Genomic DNA, 21,201 nt, shown 5'->3' with positions numbered 1-21,201 from the left:
TGCAATTACATGATTTCTTCTGTGTGTCAGCTCACACATCTATACATGTCTGCTAAGAAGCAGCTAACGTATGATTGTGATCAGAAGACCTAAACAAGTTTTACTAGTGCTAAAAGATGACAGCTATCATTTTAAACACACTTGTCATGGGAATAACAATTATAAATTTCCATGGATATAATCCAACAAAAAACGAGTGTAAACAAAACAAAGGACTTTGACAGAAAAACTAAAGCTTACCTGTATCAGAAATTCTACTTTTTACAGCAAGTTCCCCATAAAATTTATTAAATATCTCCCCAACTTTCATTTCTTCCATCAGATAGGAACGTTGTAAACTTCGAAGCAACTAAGACAGATTAAAAAAAATGGGAATTTAGGAAAACCATTAGTCTCACTACCACAGTCCTACTTGGTCTAAATAAAACACAGTTCATATGTGTAACTTCAGCTTAAGTACGCTATTGAATGAAAGAGATTTAAGGTGACTGGCCCAGGAAAGAGTATTAGCATAAAAACTTTAACGACAAAATACTTTCCTACATAGATATATAAATGTAAGAATTAAGAGTTTATAACTCATATTAAATATATATAATTTACATGAAAATTATGTACAGTGTAATTTTGTATGAATTATTATATAAAAACCCCACAAAAGCACAGGCTTAGCAATTCTGCAGTAGCTTTTATCATATTATATTTCTCTCCCTGCTGTTATAAAGCCAATCCAGTTCACAGGACTGACTCAGAATAACTCAGAAGCAAGTTTTGTTTCTCATAAACAAAACTAAGTAGGTGCAAAAGTGTTCACAAAACAAGTCTAATGCATTCTAAGAAAACACATTATGAAATTACTGTGTCATACAGTAATAAAACTACTGAATAAAGCCCATGTCCACATCTTTCACATACAGTGTCTAACATATTATATTATAGCATTATGTAGTAATACAACCAAACTGCAAAATTTCTCCTTGAAGCACCATAATAAACCAGGAGAGAGAAGATCGGCAACTGCCCCTAAAACAATTGTGTCTTGCTCTACTAGATCAAGGAATGACATGCTCACATCTAAGCAGCCTATTGAAGGAATATCAAAGACAATCAGTTGCTATGACATCTCTTACTAACATCTAAATATTACACTATTCTCTTGCTGCTGCAGGCTACAGATTTTCTGCATGATAAAGCGCAACTATAGTAATACAACAGATTTTCTACTTTTTCTAGAAAAAAACAGATTTATAAAATGCATTTTACCTTAATCAGAAGTTCCAGAGCTGGGATTTTACATTTTGCTGCTTTCTCTTTTGTATAAACACTAACACAAGTTTGCTTGATAGGGAAGAAAATGGAAATTATAATACTCATAAGTAGAGATGGGAATTCAGACATAACAATGTATTCATCTACCTCTTTAAAGTATCTGTTCCAAAAAAGTTTTAAGGTTTTTTAAAAAATAGAACAAAACCATAAAAATATTCAGTCCTGAAAGCGGCTTCACTGACAACACTTCAGCACTGTCTGACATAATAACAAATCCCAGCTCAAGCAAAGAAAGTGTAGTTTCTGGAATAAAGGGCACACACTGTGTGTCTTCTGCCTCTGTACTATCATTCCTTACAATATGAAGCTACTAATTTGAGATCAGAAAGTGCAGCGGTGCAGTCAGGCATTTCTATGCAAACCAGCATTATTCAGCAATCTAGACTCAAGGAATCTTACTTTCAGAGGTACTGGTAGCTTCCACCAATTTCTGTATATATTGCAAAAATAACTTTTCAGGACAAACTTTTAAAAGTCAGTATTTAAAACTAACCATCACCTACAGAAACATTTAACATACTACACTTAAACTATAAATTTAGTTGTAACTTTTTAATAAACTCTTTCAGTTTGTAGAAGTTGTAACTTTTAATTCACACAGACTATTATTTTCAATATCAATAACTTCTTTTCAAAACCAATACCTGTTATGCTCTATAAAGAGAAGTTAATAAAATTAAGTCTACAGTTGAAGAAGCAATTCCACACTCCTCTTTTGTATGAATTACACTTCATGCCAATCAAGTTATTTCATCTCTAACAAGACTGCTAGATATGGGTAAGGCAGACTGGGGAGGGGGTGAAGGATAGTTACACATCTGTTATGGCATGAGACCCACCAGAATTATTTCAACCATTTGGCAAAGACCTTTAGGAAATATTTTTCCGTTACCCACCTTAATATTACAAGCATAAGGATGAACCTTGTCACCAACTTTTTCCATAAAGGCACAAAGAAACTTCAGTGCTTCTTCCCTGCAATCTCGAAACTGAACAGTTAAAAAAAGATTTAGTTTTAATGTGCGTAATACAACAATACAGCACCATCCCAACACTTCTTTAAAAATTAAAGTTTACTAACTTACCTCCTCGATGCCGAGGGATCTGTGGATAAAGACAAGCAAGCCATGCTCTTGGGAAAACACCAGGGAGAGGTGCAGCGCTGCAGGGACACAAACCAGCCGTGAGGCGGCTGCTGCCCTGCCCCGCCAGGCAGGCGGCCCTCACCCCGGCCACAAGGGCGCCTGAACGCCAGGGACAGGTCCTGCCCACGGGCCATGACAAGCACGGGTCCCATGGGTTTTTTCTGGTGACAATCATTGGTTCCATGCTTGTCACCAGAAAAAACTCAACCTGATGCTCGTCACCAGACAACGGGACACACACACGGCGGGCGCTCCCGGCGTCCCATGGACTCGGGCCCAGGCCTACCCCTGCCCCGGGCCGAGGGAAGGCCAAATGCGGCCGGCAGGCGGACAGGGGCGGGCCCCACGGGCGTTTACCCCGTGAATGGTTTATCTGGAGCAAGAGCCCCGTCTCTCCCCCGAAATCAACCTGTCATCTCACGCCAGCAGCCCTCAAGTGTCGTGCTGAGTGAAGAACTGAGGGAGGGAGAGCAGAGCCGCCCCACAAGCCCTCCCCAAGCTGATCAGTTGCTGTTTTAAAGCCACCAACGAGGCCACGGCCGCCCCAGAGCCACGCTCAGAGCCCCTGAGACGCCCCGTGCCCGTCCCCATCCCCCGCGGCCGGGCCGGGCCCGAAGGCGCACCCTGCGCGTCGCTCGCCAGGCTGGTGAGGCAGGTCTCCCCCAGGCTGCGGAGCAGGCTGTAGCCGTGCAGGGCTGCGCCAGCTGCATCGCCGGGCTGCAGGCAGCGGTGCAGCTGGTGCAGGTACTCCTGCACGCCGGCCATGCCGCCCCGGACAGACCGCGCAAACACCCGCGCGGGGGGGGGGGGGGGGGAAGGGGTTGGGGGGGAAGGGGGGCAGGCGGAAGCGGGCGCAAAGGACCCGCCCCCGGCCGGATCCAACACAGCCAGCCGGGGGGGGGGGGGGGCGCGGGACACACAGACAGACACAGACAGACACGCGCTACGGCGTCAGGACTGGTGAACTCGGACGGAGGGGAAACGCGTGTAGACAGCGGCCAGACCATTCCGAGCGGAGGGAGGCGCCACGGGCGGTAGCAGGGAAAAGGGTTCGGGGTCATCTTCCCGTTTTTGCCGCAGGGTCAGCTCAGGACCCGCACATACAGTAGTAGTCCCGACACCCCCTCCTCGCGCGGAGAATGGGCTGCTCCGACCTCCTCCCGCCTCCCAGCCACACCGCAGGACACTTTTTGCCGCGAAATTCGGTCGGATGCGAGCGGTTCCATTTTCGGCTGGGGGGTGCGGTGATGTGCCATTGCTGAGAACAGGCTCCGTCTCGTAGCACAAGGAGTACCCTGCAGTATACTCCTGTCCCTACTGTGACAGGTCGAGCAAGCTGCGACCCTCGCTTCGGCGGCCTGGAGGGTTCATCTTATTTCTCCGTTCCGCATCCCCCCCCTTCAGCTTCCATTGGGCACTCCCACTGCGATCGCGCCTACCCATTGGTCAGAAAGCCCGCGAGAGCGCGCGCAGGCGGCTGGCTTGGCGCGGAGTTGGTTGGGGTCGTTGGGGTAGGTGCGCGCTCACGTGCGTGAGGCGAGGGCAGGAAACCCGCCGGTGTGGGCCCGGGGCTCGGCCGGTGGCGGGGCGCCCGCAGCCCGCCTTCCTCTCACCGACCCCCGGAGGTAGGATCGCCGCGGGAGCCGGAGCAGCACTATGTCGTCGCCCGCCTCCACCCCCAGCCGCCGCCGCGGGAAGCGCGGCCGGGGCAGCAACCCCCCGACTCGTAAGTGCTGCGGTGGGAAGGGGCCGGCCTGGGGGCGGGCGGCCGGAGCCCGAGTCGGAGCCGGAGCTAGCCTGCGGCTCACTGGCAGCGGGGGGGGATGTGCGGGCTGCCCGGTGGGCTCAGCTGCGCCGTCTCTGCCCTGGGGCCGTTCTCTGGCCGCCGCTCCCTCGGCCCGCCCCGGGCGGCGGCGGACGGTTCGAACGCCGGCTCTGCTTGTGTCTTGCAGCGCAAGATGCTCGGTCTCCTCCTTCGCAGAAGCGCAGGACAGAGGACTCGACCTCCACTGGAGAGCTGCAGCCCCTGCCCACCTCCCCGGCTGCAGACGCGCGGAGCCCCGGCGCCGCCGAGGCTCTCTTCTCCAGCCCCCCGCAGTTCCGCCATTCCGGTACGTGCGGGCGGGGCTGCTGGGCCGCCGGCCGGCGGGGGGGCGCCCGGCTGGGGAGCGCTGAAGGGCCAGAAATGAGCCTTGCCCCGAGTTTCTCATTCGAATTGCGCATAGTGAGCAGCGTGGGAGCGTGGTCGGCGTCAGGGTGCAGGTCTGCTGGCGAAACTTCATGTTATCGGGGGAGTATTGTCGGGGGCTGTACCTGACCCTTTTATGTGTATCTGGGAAGAATACAGTAAGTCATAAAACTATTAACGCAGGAAGAATTATTAGATTGCCATAAAAAGCCTTAGTTGTTTCTGTAGGTAGGACTGGTTTTACTTACAGTAGATGGTCATTGTTGTGTTACTCGTTTTACAGCCCCAGAAAGACTGAAAAATGTGTGTCGTCGGTAATGCTGCATGTTCACCTTTTATGCCAGAACACCAGCGTAGTTTTAAAATGCAGTGTTGCTTTAAGGTTTTATAATGAAGCTTTACTAGAACTTGGGATCTTTCAGTAGAGATGTTAACGCAAAAAAGAAGTTGCAGGTAGACTTGCAGCATCTTTATTGGTTTTGTTTTGTTTTAACAAAACAGTGGAATTTGATGGATGCTATTCTTTTTATGATGGTAGAGTTGAAAGAATGATGAGACAAACACAGAGGCCGAATTTTAGACTGCTCTAGATGTAAAATGTTTTGGTAATCCTAATAAACCTTCTTGTTTTTTTTTAAATAGCTATTCCTCTTGACTTTGACATCAGTTCACCTCTGACATATGGCACACCCAGCTCCCGGGTAGAGAGTACGCCACGAAGTGGTGTACAAGGAACTCCAGTTAGGCAGAGGCCAGATCTCGGCTCTGCCCGTAAAGCCAGACAAGTTGATTTACACTCAGATGGGGTAGGTGGATGTCTCTGATCTTGTATCTGACAACTTCTTTTAAAATAATTATGCATATTTACATGTTTAATTTGTTTCCGCACAGCCAGCTGAGGATATGGTAGCAACTGACAGATCTCTTGGACAAAAGCTTGTTATTTGGGGAACAGATGTTAATGTAGCCACATGCAAAGAAAAATTCCAGGTAGGTTAACAACTACATTTTTTCCTTTTTATTTTTTAATTGAAAAGTTAGTTTGATTTAAACAAATATTAGTTGAATCTGATACAAAGTACGTGTTCCTACCATTAAATTCTGCTCATCTTTCCCATCTGTCTCCCTGTACCTCTAATATTCAGAGATTTCTTCAGCTGTTTATTGATCCACTGGCTAAAGAGGATGAAGACATTGGCTTGGATCTTAACAAGCCACGCTATATGCAACGACTTGAAGAGGTACTTGTAACACAGCAAAATCTAACTTTTTCTTTTTGTCTTACATGCTGTTGAAAGCTAAAGATGTCCTTTCAAATATCTTGCAGATTAATGTGGTTGGGGAACCATTCCTGAATGTAAACTGTGACCACCTCAGATCATTTGATGAAAATCTTTATAGGCAACTGATTTGCTATCCTCAGGTGAAGTACTGCTGCACTTGTTTTCTGGCTTTTAAGGGGCCCTTTCATATTTCTGTCTTTTAATGTGTTTGTTGAAATGCAGTGCGTACTTTGTATGTTTCTGTAAATTTGTGTTCAGTGTAATCTCTGTGACTTCTTTGTTTAATATAAAATGTGTTGTTTCATAGTAGTTGATAAGAGATATTACAGTGGGTACCTCATGCATGCAGAATAAGCTGGTAAACTGCAGTGTTTGGAGTCTTGCGCTTTTTTTTTCTTTGCCATACTCAAATGAATAAATCTGATCTAAACAGCAAGTTTTCTGTTATGTAGGAAGAAGCTCAGCTGACATAACTTTTAGTCATTCCTGGCTGATCAGCAGCACATCAAATGCTTTATGCCAAAATATTTCATTCTGTGATTTTTTAATTAATTTATTTATTATTTGTAGGCTGAACTGTTTCTAATTACTTTATACAGGAAGTTATTCCAACATTTGACATGGCTGCCAATGAGATCTTTTTTGATCGTTACCCTGATTCGATATTAGAACATCAAATTCAAGTAAGGCCATATAATGCACTGAAGACTAGGAATATGAGAAGTCTAAACCCAGAAGGTAAATTTTGATTACCATGTTATAAATCCTTAAGATTATTTTCTATAAACTTAATGTTAACATAGAATTACACGAAGACTGTATAAAACTGTACTTATGGTCTATCCAGACCAATGTGTTTCATTTGTGTAAGTCTGTTTCAGAAGGCAATGCTTTAGAGCCCAAATGCAGAATAATTTATCCATAAAATAAATCTTTCTTGGCATCAGCTACTCATGTTCTTAGTTCTGCGAGTGTGAAGGATTTTTTTTTTGCAGAAATACTCCCATAAACTAGAGTATCTGCACTATGCATTTATGATTCTTTGCTTTGTCATAGACAAAATACTAGTACCTGACTGAATGTCTACCTCCCACCTAAAAGCTAATGTAATACAAAGTTTTGAAGGCTATTTTAAAACTTACGAGTATGAAGTCATAACATGAGTCTCTACGTTTTTTAGATATTGATCAGCTTATCACCATCAGTGGTATGGTCATCAGAAGCTCCCAGTTAATTCCTGAGATGCAGGAAGCATTCTTTAAATGCCAGGTTTGCGCTTTCACCACCAGAGTAGAAATTGATCGTGGCAGGATTGCTGAACCATCAGTATGCAAGAATTGTAACACAATGCACAGTATGGCGCTGATTCACAATCGATCTATGTTCTCTGACAAACAGATGGTATGTTGTGCTTAGTTGGTGGTTAAAATTAATCAGTTCCTAGTTTTTGCTGCACCATGCCCCTAATATCAACAGCATTGATGTATGTGTCTTGATACTGAATGCTTTCAAAAGGGGAAAGTGAAAATGGATGAAACAACTTAGCAAAAGCGTAAGTCTACTTCAGAGAAGAAATGCATTAAAAGGGTGAAATGAAGTATGTATGCATTTTAATGTTTCCGTATGGAAGCCCCTTTATATATAGTATGTCCACTTCTCTCTGGGTTAGATGAGTCTTGGCTGTAACAGCATTTTAGCCATATCAGTAGCAACCAGCAGAATTCTCATTTTCATTATATCTTTTTGTTAGTAATCATTTTGCTGTTTGGGTGGGGGTATTGTGTTATTGAGCAGTGCTCCCCGATTCAAAATTATTCTGAAGACCATGCTAATACAGGATTCTGTTGTATGTTCTGTGGAAAAGCTTTGCTTTTTTGAAACTAAAACTTAGATGTTTTTGCTAGATCAAACTGCAGGAGTCTCCTGAAGATATGCCAGCTGGACAGACGCCACATACAGTTGCGCTGTTTGCTCACAATGACCTTGTTGATAAAGTCCAGCCAGGTGATAGAGTTAATGTCACAGGTAAAATTTAGTCGTGAGTATTTGCATCCTCCTTTTTCACAGATCGTAACTGTCTATAAAGGGACCTGATGGGATGCACCTGCAAATGCTGAGGGAGCTGGCCACTGTCTTTGCAAGCCCACTTGGTTATCTTTGAAAGGTCACGGTGACTGGCAAAGATACTGTTAAGAAAGCCAAAGTCACTCCTAGGGCAAGGAGGAGACTTGGGAAACTACAGGCCAGTCAACCTCATCATGACCTCTGGGAAGGTGATAGAGCCAATAATCCTGGAAACCATTTTTAAGTCTGTGAAGGACAAGAAGAAGGTGATTGGGCATAGTCAGTATGAATTTAGTGGGTAACAATCTTGTACTAATGAGATGACTGGAACAGTGGATGTTCTTTATCTTGACTTCAGCAAGGCTTTCATCACTGTTTCCCATAACATCCTCATAAGACAAACTGGTGATGTATGGCTTACATAAGTGGTCAGTGAGATGGATTTAAAACTGGCAGAACTGCTGGGCTCAAAGCATTATAGTCGGTAGCGCAAAGTCCATCTGGAGGCCAGTCAGCATTGGTGTACCCCAGGGGTCAATACTGGGCCAGATACTGTTGTGGATATCCTCACTAATGGCCTGGATGGTGCGACAGAAGGCGCCCTCAGCAGACTTGCAGACCAAAGCAGAACGGGAAGGACGAAGTGCTTGGTAAGACCATGTGAGCGTGGTGCCAACAGCTTCCTGGGCTGCATTATGCTGCCAGCAGGTCAAGGGAGGTGATCCTTCTCTATTCGGCAGTAGTGAGGCCACATCTGGAGTACTGTGTCCAGCTCTGGGTTCTCCCGGTACAAGGGAGATGTGAACATGCTGGAGTGAATTCAGCAAAGGGTCATCATGATAAATGGAGTCAGTCATATACAGAAAGTTTGAGGAAGCTGTGACTGCTCAGCCTGGAGAAGAGATGGCTCAGGGGATTCTTACAAATGTGTTTATAAATACCCAGTTTGGTGGTTGGTGTGGTGGTGGTGTGAAGAAAACGGCCAGACACTTCTCAGTCGTGCCTGTTGGCAGGCAGTAGGCACAAGTTGAAATGCAGGCAATTAAACATAAGAACTTTTTTACTATTTGGGTGGTCAAGCCCCAGCACAGGTCGCCTAGAGAGGCTATGTGGAGTGTCCATCCTTAGAGACGTTAAACACCTGACTGGACACAGCCTTTAGCAACCTGTTCTGGTTGATTCCACTTTGAGCCCATGGTTGGACTAGACAACATCCAGATCATCTGACCTTGATGATTCAGTCATTCTGAGAATGTATGTGTGGAAGAGGCAATATCTTAAATATGCTGTGAGGAGAGTGTTAACATAAAAGTTAGATCTGTGATACTGCAACCACGTGTTATAAACCACTTTGCTTTTAAAACAACTGCTGTACTGCTAGCTGTTAGTAATGCATTAGAACTGATCTGTTAAACTTGGCATTTTTAAAAGGGGAAAATGTTGACTTTAGACATCAGAGCAGGACTTTCAAAAGCATTAAGCCTTAATTATTTTCAAAAATGCTTAAGCGTTTTCCTTGTTGAGAACACTTGTGACAGTATGTTAAACATGTACATAGCTGCAAAAATAAGGTCTAGATTGACTTCTATGTAACTTGTACTGGGAAACCAAGTGACTAAAGTATTTTTAAAAACTTTGCTTTTAAAGGGAACATGTAAAATTTTCAGGTTTTCAAATTACTATGTTTCTTAATATCTAATGCTGTGATTAAAAATTGGATTTAGGTATCTACAGGGCAGTCCCAATTCGAGTTAATCCAAGGGTCAGCAATGTAAAATCCGTCTACAAGACCCACATTGATGTCATACACTATCGCAAGACAGATTCAAAACGCTTGCACGGTGTTGATGAGGAAACAGAGCAAAAAATCTTCACAGAAGAACGTGTGGAACTTCTGAAAGAGCTTTCTAAAAAAAAAGACATATATGAGAGACTTTCTTCAGCATTGGCCCCAAGTATCTATGAGCATGAAGATATCAAAAAGGTGAGAAAAAGTGTGTATTTCTCTTGTAAGACAAGTATTTATATGCAAGTAGCTTTGTATTTATTGTTATAAAAATGACCTGAGGCTTCAGAATTCAAAAAACTGTATCCTGAGCAGCCTTAAAATGCCATGGTCTTGTCAGGATGCAGTTGGTTGTAAGTGTATCCTAATTCTTTTCACAGCATTAAGGAGTGCTAATTAAGAGGAAGGAGATTGGTAAGGTAGGAAAGCAGCAGAACCGAGAAGACTTAATTGCAGGATGCATCTTGGACATTTCTCAAATGTTCAGATTAGTGGTGATCCAAGAATAGTAAATAGCTATACCATAGGAAGTAATTGATTGAAAAGAGGCATCCACGAGAGAACAGTAGCTTTAAAATGGCATTCGCTCGGCTCTCACTTGTGGGATGTCAAAACAATTACTTACATGTATCCGAGAAGGGACTGTTCCAACAAAATGTTGACCTGAGGTACTACAACTTCATTGTTGCAGAAACTACAGTCAGTAGTGGATCTCAAGGTGATGTCAGACACCAAACAATCCTCTTCAAGTATACTCCTTTTGTTTTTAATTTGTGTATTATCATAGTTGACAGGTTTCTGAAATGGCTAGAAGTTGAATTCAAAGCCACACAATGATTTCCCACTGAAATGGAAATATGATAATGACTGTTTCCTTTATTGTTACCTCCTCACCACACTAACAAGGCACATGATGTCTAGTGAGGAGCTAAAGCAAGCTAGGGACCTTTCATCAAAGGAGGTTGCTCAGGTTCTGACCAAAATCTGTTTCCAACATAAAAAAAGTTTCTATCTTTAATACTTGAAAGTGCTTGAAACCCATGTGCATTGGAGCGCCAATACTCTATATTTGGGACCTCGAGGAAAATAAAATGGGGCAGGTCATAATACTTGTAACTACAGAACAGGTTTTACTGATCTCTGCAAGTTTTTCCAAGTGAAAAGAGAACAGAACTAATACAAAATAGCTCACCCCATGCCTCTGCAATGTTTTTGTGCTGTAAGAAATTGTGCAGAGGCTTTACATGAAGTAGTGTACAGTTTTCCTTGCTGTTTTCAGCTGTCATTGTCACTGACTGTCACTTCTTTTCATTGACTTTCTAGCATATATATGCTGCTAGAGGAAAAAAATATAAAAAGAATACTGGGAAATGGTGAATTTTTAATTTAGCAAATTTGAAAATGAAAAAATCCTCCTTGATAATTCTGGCTGATAAAATTACAAGCATGTATTTATACTAATTATTCCAGTACTTTCAACATACCGGAATTTAGTTACTTTTATTTCTGTACTACCACTGCAAGCATAGGCTTTAATTAGGAAATATGGAGGCGAAAGTGTTGGTAAAGTCTGATGAAATAAGAGACCTTAAACTTCCTCTTTATGGGCAAGTAAAGAACTTATTTAAGTAATGCTGTGAATCCAGTAAAGCAGTTTTCTTGAAAAGAAAATTACACTTGATTGGTCTTGACTACAAAGCTGATAAAAATGGCACTTTTCTAATGATACAAAAGAGGTAATAGTAGAACTTTGGGCCTAGATTAAACATAGCCTTAGAGGAAACAGTAGTCTATTTTGGCTTTCCTATTGTCAGCAGAATTTGTTATCAAAAGTTTGATTACGTAGGTTTTGGAATAGATTTGGAATTAATCTAATTACAGACTTTTAATTGGAACCTAAGTTTGTAGGATCTAGCAGTTTAACTCTGTGAACCCTTTTACACCTTAGAAAAAGTTTCAAGTGTTTTCTTTCATGTCTGAGTTCTATTAATTTTAGCAGTGTTTCTGTTCAACAGCTGGATTTTCTCTGTTAGTTATACAAGAGGTGATGTTTTGATTTCTAAATAGAATTATTTTCATAGGGTATTCTGCTTCAGCTTTTTGGGGGATCAAGAAAGGATTTTACTCACACAGGAAGAGGCAATTTTCGTGCCGAGATCAACATTCTCCTCTGCGGAGATCCTGGTACTAGTAAATCACAGCTGCTCCAGTATGTGTATAACCTGGTTCCTCGAGGCCAGTATACATCTGGCAAAGGCTCAAGTGCAGTTGGTCTTACTGCATACGTGATGAAGGATCCAGAAACACGACAACTGGTTCTTCAGACAGGTGCTCTAGTACTTAGTGACAACGGCATTTGCTGCATTGACGAGTTTGATAAAATGAATGAGAGCACAAGATCGGTACTACATGAAGTAATGGAACAACAGACTCTCTCCATTGCAAAGGTAGGCATCTGTTTAACACCATGGTCTTTCCACTAAGCGTGACACATGCTAGGCAGCTGAAACCAAAAAGTTACCAGAACAAACGATGACACTTATCTGTTCTGGTCAGTGGATCTGTCCTAGATTATGTAAAAACTCATTTACAAAAGAATACAGCTTTTGTAGCAAACTAGTATTTCCAGATGCTTTTGTTCTTGCTTTAAAAGGCTTTTGCAATGCAGGTTTTTTATTACAGACCCCATTTAATAACACTGGTGATCTCATAACACTGGGGGAAAAAAGATTTGGTGGCACATAGTTGCAGCTGGTTTCAGAAGTGTTTTTCATTTGTATAGGCTGGAATTATTTGCCAATTGAACGCTCGTACATCTATCCTAGCAGCAGCTAACCCTATAGAATCACAGTGGAATCCAAAAAAGACTACCATTGAAAACATTCAGCTTCCTCATACGCTCTTGTCAAGGTACTGAACTGTTGCTTGCATGTCTCATTTTTATGAGATGTTGTACTTCTTTTTGTGAAAATGGTTATAGTAGAACGGAACAATTGTGTTCTTTGTAGCATAATGGAAAACTTCTATAGCATTTTAAATGCTGTTCCTACAGTTTCTATGTGAGCGGATAACTGCCTTTTAGTATTTACACGCTGATCTTAAAAAGAAAATGTGATGAGATCTGTATAATCTATTTACTTCTATATTGTTGTTTTTTCTGTTGTTTCACAATAATCTCTTAGAAAAGAGTTGTTCTGAAATTTCTACTATGGGTACTGGTAACTTCAGCAAAAACTCAGGATGTTTTTCTTAGCTCTGTAAAACTTTTGAAGTGAAATATTGATGATCAAGGAATTTGCAGAAGTGGTGGTAGAATCTGAAGATGGGTGCCAGCTTCATGTTGTTCTGTAAAGTTCAGCTGTGGAGGTGGCAATGCGAGCCCTTTGGGCAACAGCTATTAGAGCAACATCTGGTGTCTGCTGATAGTTTAATTTTCTGTGTCCTGCAGTTGCATTTTGTTAGGAATTCTCACAACTGTAAATTTGAAGTACGCTAGTGGTATACTGGATATTCTGAGAACGCTTACAGCTTAGATTTTAATTAAGAGCTGCTTAATTTAGCCACTTAGTGACAAACAGTACCTTAGTACAGGTCTACAGAATGAAACTAGGCTTGAGCAGCATCTCAATTCCACCATTTATTGCATTATGAAAATACAGGATTGGCTGACTAAAAATGTATTATCCATATCTGCCTACAGTTGAGTGTAGTTTAATATATTGTTTGTAAAATTATAAACCAGTTCCTTCAGGATTAAATTGCAAGTGGGTTTTTTTTATGTATTTATACATAGATTTATTTACTCTATGGTTTTTATATGCATAAAATAACTATATATGTATGTACCCTGTTTGCTGCTGCCTTTCAGGGCAGTTTCTTTAGCAGCAAGTTTGTTCTGTGTATTTGGTATGGTGCGGTCGTGTGGGGTGGGTGGCGTTCTTTGGGGTTCACTTGTCCTGTCTCCCACCTTGTCCCTGCCCCAAAAAGCAAAAACTGTCAGTCTTCAACATGGGATCTGATTTTCGCAGAATGTTATCTCTTTCAGTTTAAAGTCCATAGAATTAAAGCAAATCCACTTTGCTGTTTTGTACTTTGCAAATTCTAGAAGAATTATCTTTTGAGTTTAATAAAGCAACTCCTTCTTACAGTAGGAATTAACCAGAGGAGTTATTTGACTATTACTTGTTAAGTCAAAACGCCTAAAGCAAACTACTTTCAATGGCAAAAAAGTATACACACTAATACCAGATTCTTACCCTATTCAGATTTGACTTGATCTTTTTGATGTTGGATCCACGTGATGAAGCTTATGACAGACGTCTCGCTCGCCATTTGGTTTCACTGTACTACCAAAGTGAAGAAAAGATGGAGGAGGAATACATGGATATGGCAGTATTGAGGGATTACATTGCGTATGCTCGTGGTTATGTAAATCCCAGGTTAAGTGAAGAAGCAAGCCAAGCCCTTATTGAGGTAAAGGAATTGCTGTTAAGAATGTTCAGAGTTCAGAATCCTTCCTGACTTGTCAAAAATGGCAAAATCCCCTAGTATGTATGCTTTCTATCTACATACAATTTTCTGTAACATCCTTCCTAAAAATTGCCAGCATTTAAAAGGAAAGAGGGATCAGTATAGAAGTCATTCCACATTCTCTAATCTTTAGTTTTCAGATGTGTTCGTTTGGTTCCATCACATAAAGAGCGTAAAATTCTACTGAAACAAAAGCAAACGTATTATCACAGACACGAGCCCTATTATGTAAGACTAGTCCTAAGTTTTTGAAGTGATTCAAAACTTCATTCATTATCATGGCTTAATTACTTTATAACTCAAAGAAGTATATGTGATGTAGTTATCCTTCATTGCAGAAGAATTGTGAAGGAATGCGAGCAGAAATACAGTATTTGGAATGGCTTGCCAGAATTGCTCATATTCTGAAATGAGAGGTGAGGGATGAAGGGGACTCTGAAAACAGTGAATATAACAGTATTTACTGAAATACTTAATGACACTCCTTTTCAGGCATACGTGGACATGAGAAAGATTGGTAGTGGCAGGGGAATGGTTTCTGCATATCCTCGACAACTTGAGTCTCTGATCCGTCTGGCAGAAGCACATGCTAAAGTACGCTTTTCTGAGAAAGTTGAAACAGTCGATGTAGAAGAAGCAAAACGCCTCCATCGGGAAGCACTGAAACAATCTGCTACTGATCCAAGGACCGGAATTGTGGACATATCCATTCTCACTACAGGTTTGTGGTTTTGTAGCGTTAAAAGTTCAGATGCTATTGAGTTTTTGGAATTTTTAAATGTAACTTAGAACCTGTCCTCCTTATTGATTTCTAAAAGGTATTTTCTTTCCTTTTAAAAGGAATGAGTGCAACAGCTCGTAAGCGGAAAGAAGAGCTGGCTCAAGCCTTAAGGAAGCTTATCCAGTCGAAGGTTAAATCACCAGCTTTGAAGTACCAACAGCTTTTTGATGATCTGCGAGCACAGTCTGATACAGTAAGTTTCCTGCTTTGTTTTTACATTTTAATTAATTTTTAAAAGCATGGTGTTTTTCCAAAGGAGTATTTCTGTCCTCCAATCACATTATGGAGGGAAAGGGAGACATTAACTTTTTCAGATGCTGTGACCAGAAAGTCAGTTCTACAACAGATAAACGAGCTGAATCTTTACTGTACTTTAGATTATTCTAGCTTCTGAAATAGCAAGCTCACCTTCAGGGTTCCAGGCCACATTTCAAATTGCCAAAAGAACAAACTAAAACTTAAAAAACCTGTTAAGAAAATTGGTAGGAGGTAAGGAATTTTTACTGCTTTTCAGGTGTTCCTCCCCCAATCTTTACTTGATTTACTTCTCTTTAAGGCTATCACGAAGGAAATGTTTGAAGAAGCGCTTCGTGCTTTGGCTGATGATGACTTCTTAACTGTGACTGGAAAAACTGTTAGACTGCTGTAAGTTAGCTTTTCCTTGCAAGCCAAACTTTTACTTTGCTTTACTAAGAGATAGCATCAGTCTGCAAGATCTTTCATATTTTGGACTATTGTTTCTGTGACAAGTGTAGCCTTTCCTTGCCAACCAACTGTCATGGCTTTACGTTGCCTTACAATATTGCTAGTTTGCCAGATTTTCAAGATTTGGGGCTATCATTTGCTATCATAATTGTAGCATCGATTAAATGGCGCTCCTGTCAGCACAAGATATTATGCTGGACCTAAAAATCCTCAGTTGAGTAATGCTATTTACATTGTAGCTAAATGTAATTACTCCTATGTCAAGTGTTGTGTTTTTATGAGTTTTTGTAGGACACGTTAACAATGTTTTATGCTTTTCAAATTGAATTGTAAAAATTCATCTTAAAATACTTTTTAGGAAATGCAATTTTAGTAGTAGTATTATTGTAATCTGAAATAAAGTTATTTGACTTAAAAAGGCTTTTTAGCATTCATTTCAAGGAAAAATAAGCGTATTCTGTGCTGAGCACTTCTCAATATAGAATTCTGTGCTTTTTAGGAAGTTCTTTGTGAGAGCATGAAAGGAGCCTTGGGGATTTTATTTTTTTTTCTTTAATGTGAGTGTACTTTGGTAGTATCCTTAATTTAAGAAAGGCAGCTAAATTTGGTTTTAAGCAGAATCTCTTACTGCAATTTTAAGCACGACTGGATAAATCAAGATACCCACCACCTTCGGTATAATGTCATATAATCTGTCCTGAAAGAACAAGGTCTAGTAGTGCATGACTAGAGAATCTTCCCACGTTTTAGCCAGGGTAGATGCTGTCAGCCATTGCATGTCAATAGCTGCTCTTGTTTTCACAGCTGAGCTAGCAGAAGAGTTGCCCAGTTAACTTTGGTACAGACAGCAGCAGGCTGATCTCAATGGCTCACATAGCCCTTTTAAGCTGAATTAAGTGCTTCTATATTCTGTGCCACTGCTTCCAACAGAAGGGAAACAAATTTCCCCCATGTGAAAAGGAGCCAACTTAAAACCTAGTTTTTCTTGCTACTGGTTCATTATATGAGCAAGATACTGCTTAACTGTAGTTGTACTTCTTCGGTCTATGCTAAAGTTAAAAATACAGTGTATGTTGGAAGGATCAGTTAAGCCACAGCCATCTCTCCCCAGGTTTATTAGTTAACAAGTCACTGTTGCCTCATCTTCTTGGCTTCTTGGACTGGAAAGATGTAGTTCATGTTGTGCTTTTCTGTAGAGGCAGTCGAGGTTCCATGACTCAAGGTTTGAAAGTTAGATACAGGTAAGCTGAGATGTCAGGAGCTTGGCACTTCTCCTTTTTCAAAAGAAGTCTGCAAAATAAAATTCCAAACTCCCTTAAATACTGGTATCATAGATTCTGTAGTGGCACTTGTCTTACAGGATCTTATTTTCCTCTCTGCCATGTTATTTAGTTACATATTTTGTTCAGAAAACAACCGTCTCATGACCTCTTCTTTCCTTCCCCACCGTAACATACCTTTATTTCATAGTTACTGTGCCTTTTATATGAGACTGATACAGTTCTAAGCTTTTTACTTTTTGAAGTATCACTTGCATACTTTTCCCATTTACACTGCTTGGTCCTTAAGGTACTACCTCAGTTCACAAACCTTTCTCTCTGCTGTTTTTCTGCTCTCATAGCTATAACAAGACTACCCTTCCTAACTACTTGGTACCTCCTCTTGTCAGACAAAACAGCACCAAGAAAGTTTCTTAATTATGTTTTTAAGAAAGTTGATTTGGTGTTTTAAAAAAAGACATTCAAATAGTGACACATCTGGCTGCAGCAGCAAAATTCCTCAAATTAAAACTGGCTGTCCGTATGGAAACTATTAATGTAAAACAGAAATTGGGCTGTTCATCTACTTGCAAATTCTAAATGCATATTGAATTGCATAGCCACAAAATCAAGTGTTCTAGGAAGTGGAAGAAAGTTTTGTGTGTAAAACTGATTTCAGCTCCATTTTGATTTAAGGTAACTCTTAATTCACCATCTTCTAGTTCTTTGGGGGGTTTTTTTGTTCATGTTTTTTTTTTGAAGTAAAATGCTTATTAGGAATTACTTGTTTTTACAGGGTTACTTGCAGAACAATCCCACTAGGTGGCTCTTAAAGCCTGTATGTAGTAGTTGATTGAGATTATTTGTTTTTAGTCTGTAGTGGGTTTTTTGTTTTTTAAATAAGCAAGGACTGCAAATGCCACTCTGCAATTAGGCAGATAGAGTGGAGATGCTTATAAACTGTGTTTTGGTTTAAAAAAGCACCACCTGATTAAACCATTTTAACCATCCGTATGATAATTTGAAATGCATACAAAGCAAAAGGAGAAGTAATCTACTTGAATTGAGGCTATTTTTCCTTACTCTGCAATAGCCTCAAACTCTGTATCATAATTTACTGCTCTATTTACTCAATGCTGTTAGTAGTTATAATTAAGCTTATTGTAAAAACTCAGTTTAAGGACTGAAATATGCAACCAAGGAAAAGCACTCCTGCCAGAAACTTGACATTCTTCTATTCTTTGAAAGTCTCATATATATTCTACAAAATGCATTAAAAAAAATAGTTACAAGCCTATTGGCAGAAATTATATTTCTAGTAAGTCACTTCGAGAGACCATAGTTGAAATGATCTGCTATCTTGTCTAATGCTATAAAGAAAAGTTGTTGGTCAAGTGAAATAGAATGGTAGCCTTCTATTTTCCAGCATAGAATGCAATCAATGGTTACTTGAGGTAGGTGGGGAAGTTATACAAGATAAATGGGAAAAACTTCGTTTGTTACTGGTTTCAAAGCTGGCACTCATCTGCAAACACAGATTTGATAGGAAGGAAAGTGTCTTGATCCTAGTCATCCCTGGTTTTGTTAGGTGCTTCAGTAGGAACAGATGTAAACTCCTAAGTGAGAAACATCTGTCAAGTTTATCCCATGCCCATCATAACTGAGATAATGTACTCAAGACTATGTTCTAGTCAACCTCATCAAACTTAAGTCTTATGTTTGGTAGTCACTCTGGAATTACAGTTCTATCTTCCTAGAATGCCCTAGGACTTCAGGATTATCTCAGGAAAGAAGAAAGTGCACTGAAGACTGCATATCAAATAGCTGGTCAGGGAAGTGATTCTATCTCACTTTTGCACTGTATTTATCTAATTTCATAATGAGAGTTGCTACGTAACTTGCCATCTGGATACAGCAATATGGACTGAAGATAGTAAGCATTTTGCATTTTTATTCTGAGTCTGCAAGACCACACGTAGTGTAAAAATACATGCATAGTTGACTTTAAAAGCATGGAATTAATCATTTGTGAGGTAAACTGGCAGCCAGTATGGAGGCTGTCATCCAATTCTCAGTTTGCATTGCCACCTTACAAGAACATTTACAGACAGTCTTGCATCAGCTGGAATTATTTAATGCTCAAAACCAAAATGCTAGTTAGTTGTGGGTTGTAAGGTTATGAGAGTACAGTTTGTCTGTACAAGCACAACCAGACTTCCCTTCTGATTGGCATCTTTGGACTCCAAACTGATAAGGAAAACGAAAGCATTGTATTTGCTACTATGAGAAATAGTAGTTCACAAAATCTGAGCAGAAGACCTAATTATATTTATATAATTACTTGTAAATCCCAAAAGCATTCTCTCTGCGCCCTACATTTTGATAGCAGAGGAGACATTGATTTGGTTGGTTCAATGACTCCTTATCACGTCCCACCTCTCTACTAGCTAGGGTAAGAGGTTTGGATTGCTTTTCTTTGCATCTTTGGATTTGCATTAGAAAAGTGGAACCACTTTCTTAATTAAGTATAAAGTTTCCAATTTGAACACCTCAGAAACACACACACAAAAAAAAGCTGATGAAGTGGCTGTTCTTACAATTGCTTTTTCTTGTCATAGTCTTTCATGCTGCCTAGTGCTGTAGTACTGAAGTGTCATTTCCTTCCCGTCCCAAAAGTAGTAACCACAACAGACCCCTCAGAGTTCGCATTTCTCACCCAATGAGGAAAAGGTTGGCTCAAGCTTACTGAATTGGGAGCCAGGGAAGATTTCCTTCCAGGTTCTAGTTCTTCATCAGGAGCACTTTCCAGTTGCCAATCTTTTCCAGCAGCACCAGATCCAGACTTCAACCTGGAGAATGCAAATATGATTTCAGGACATAACTGCACGTTACTACATCTACAATTTAAAGCCAGAAAGAACTGAACCTATCTATTCAGGCACAAAATGTCCATTGAGTGAGCTGAGCTTTCAACCTCCAACAATATATTAAGGCTAGGGGGGTACCTGCACTGGTATTTATGACTTTATTTCAGTTTTAGGCCTGTAGTATGTTACCTCTGCTCAGTACATGTACATGTGGGTGGGAAGGTGAAGAAAGGGGAGGCACCTCCATCATCCAGCTAGTTCTTAGCCTATATTTTGGCATGCAAAGAACAGCCATTAGGCTCTTAAGCTGATACTCAGTAACAATGAAGCTAAAGGACATTATATAGGCAGAATTTTTTTCATTAGTTGGGCCTTTCATTGCAGTATCTTTTTAAACAGTCTTGGCAACATCTGCTTGGTTGCCAGTTCCATCGCTGTGTAACACTTACGTACCCAGATCACATGGTTCCTGTCACTTTTAAAAAATAATTGCCTCTCTGACCCTTATTAGTAGTCTCTCACAGAATCTGCATGATGGATAAACACTCCTACCAAACTGAAATCAATATAAACAAATACAAAGTAAACATCGTTATGGGCCTGATTCAGGTTCTAAGCAATACAGGGGCTAGCTGTAGAAATCCATCTAAATATTTCCTTATTGATCTCAGCTTCCTCTCAATTATTGAAAAAAGCACTCCCAGGATCAGGAAGCTAAAGCAGACTTAACGCTGTTTTAACTGTACATGTGAGAATGACCCCAACAGGTAAGCTATTTCCTGTGGAATAAGCAATAATGTTCCCAAGTGTCTGGTACTGGTTATTTTTTAATAGAAAAATACAATGCTGTGTAGATCTCCCTTAGCTGTACAAAGCAGCACAACTGCTTTATGTACTCCATTCTAAAGTGCAACAAGCAGGTTAGAATCCTTGCATAGCCCTTTTGGCAAACTTGAAGATGGATGTTACTGAGAGATATTCCAAACTATGTACTCCGCCCTCACTTCATGAAGAGTAAGAGGGAAAAACAATAAATCAATCTATTCTCTTAATGGAAGAGATCTTGGAATACTCAGTGGTCATCCTAAAAGAAGGAAAGGTATTCCTTCTCTGAAAAGGTTTATCATTAGATATTCCTGAGATATGGGTGCACAAGTTATCTTCGTCCACGCTTCTTACAACCGTTGATAAGAAATGGCGTATCAAAGATAATGATCAGAAATCATTTTATACAAGGCAGGTTTACTAAAGGATGTTGGTAGGA

General features: G+C 40.7%; 2 protein-coding genes and 1 long non-coding RNA gene across 3 annotated transcripts in view; 1 reads left to right on the top strand and 2 right to left on the bottom strand.

The window, feature by feature from the left end:
• The window catches only part of PRKDC (protein kinase, DNA-activated, catalytic subunit), an 81,513-nt gene extending 78,245 nt beyond the window's left edge, over positions 1 to 3,268 (bottom strand). Inside the window, exons 1-5 of the mRNA XM_037379091.1 lie at positions 3,098 to 3,268; positions 2,415 to 2,491; positions 2,226 to 2,318; positions 1,264 to 1,338; positions 241 to 349 (exon numbers count right to left, since the gene is read on the bottom strand). Of these exons, the coding sequence (XP_037234988.1) occupies positions 241 to 349; positions 1,264 to 1,338; positions 2,226 to 2,318; positions 2,415 to 2,491; positions 3,098 to 3,239 (496 nt within the window). The 5' untranslated portion in view covers positions 3,240 to 3,268. The remainder of the gene's footprint in view (positions 1 to 240; positions 350 to 1,263; positions 1,339 to 2,225; positions 2,319 to 2,414; positions 2,492 to 3,097) is intronic.
• A 126-nt stretch (positions 3,269 to 3,394) lies between these two features.
• MCM4 (minichromosome maintenance complex component 4) lies at positions 3,395 to 16,178 on the top strand. The gene is made up of 16 exons (XM_037380787.1): positions 3,395 to 4,200; positions 4,427 to 4,585; positions 5,305 to 5,468; positions 5,554 to 5,652; positions 5,808 to 5,903; positions 5,990 to 6,085; positions 6,545 to 6,683; positions 7,126 to 7,346; positions 7,850 to 7,970; positions 9,734 to 9,993; positions 11,877 to 12,242; positions 12,578 to 12,705; positions 14,061 to 14,268; positions 14,818 to 15,046; positions 15,166 to 15,299; positions 15,663 to 16,178. The coding sequence occupies exons 1-16, from the start codon at positions 4,131 to 4,133 to the stop codon at positions 15,753 to 15,755; spliced, it is 2,583 nt and encodes an 860-aa protein (XP_037236684.1). The 5' UTR covers positions 3,395 to 4,130; the 3' UTR covers positions 15,756 to 16,178.
• Positions 15,844 to 19,911, bottom strand: LOC119144889. Its single transcript, XR_005103247.1, has 2 exons — positions 19,817 to 19,911; positions 15,844 to 17,101 (listed from the first exon to the last, which is right to left on the bottom strand). It is a non-coding gene; the product is annotated as an uncharacterized LOC119144889 (long non-coding RNA).
• Between the last annotated feature and the right edge of the window lie 1,290 nt (positions 19,912 to 21,201).

The sequence above is a fragment of the Falco rusticolus genome, chromosome 3 (genome assembly GCF_015220075.1).
Source record: "Falco rusticolus isolate bFalRus1 chromosome 3, bFalRus1.pri, whole genome shotgun sequence".
NCBI classification, from domain to species: Eukaryota; Metazoa; Chordata; class Aves; order Falconiformes; family Falconidae; genus Falco; species Falco rusticolus.
The sequence above is the reverse complement of the archived record's forward strand: the minus strand, read 5'-3'. Positions and strand labels throughout refer to the sequence as shown.

Bases quoted from the DNA above. Each gene is read 5' to 3' on its own strand.
- MCM4 (XM_037380787.1), top strand. From the start codon at position 4,131: ATGTCGTCGCCCGCCTCCACCCCCAGCCGCCGCCGCGGGAAGCGCGGC. The intron at 4,201-4,426 runs GTAAGTGCTGCG...TGTGTCTTGCAG, and splicing joins GGGCAGCAACCCCCCGACTC to CGCAAGATGCTCGGTCTCCT. The intron at 6,684-7,125 runs GTAAATTTTGAT...TACGTTTTTTAG, and splicing joins GAGAAGTCTAAACCCAGAAG to ATATTGATCAGCTTATCACC.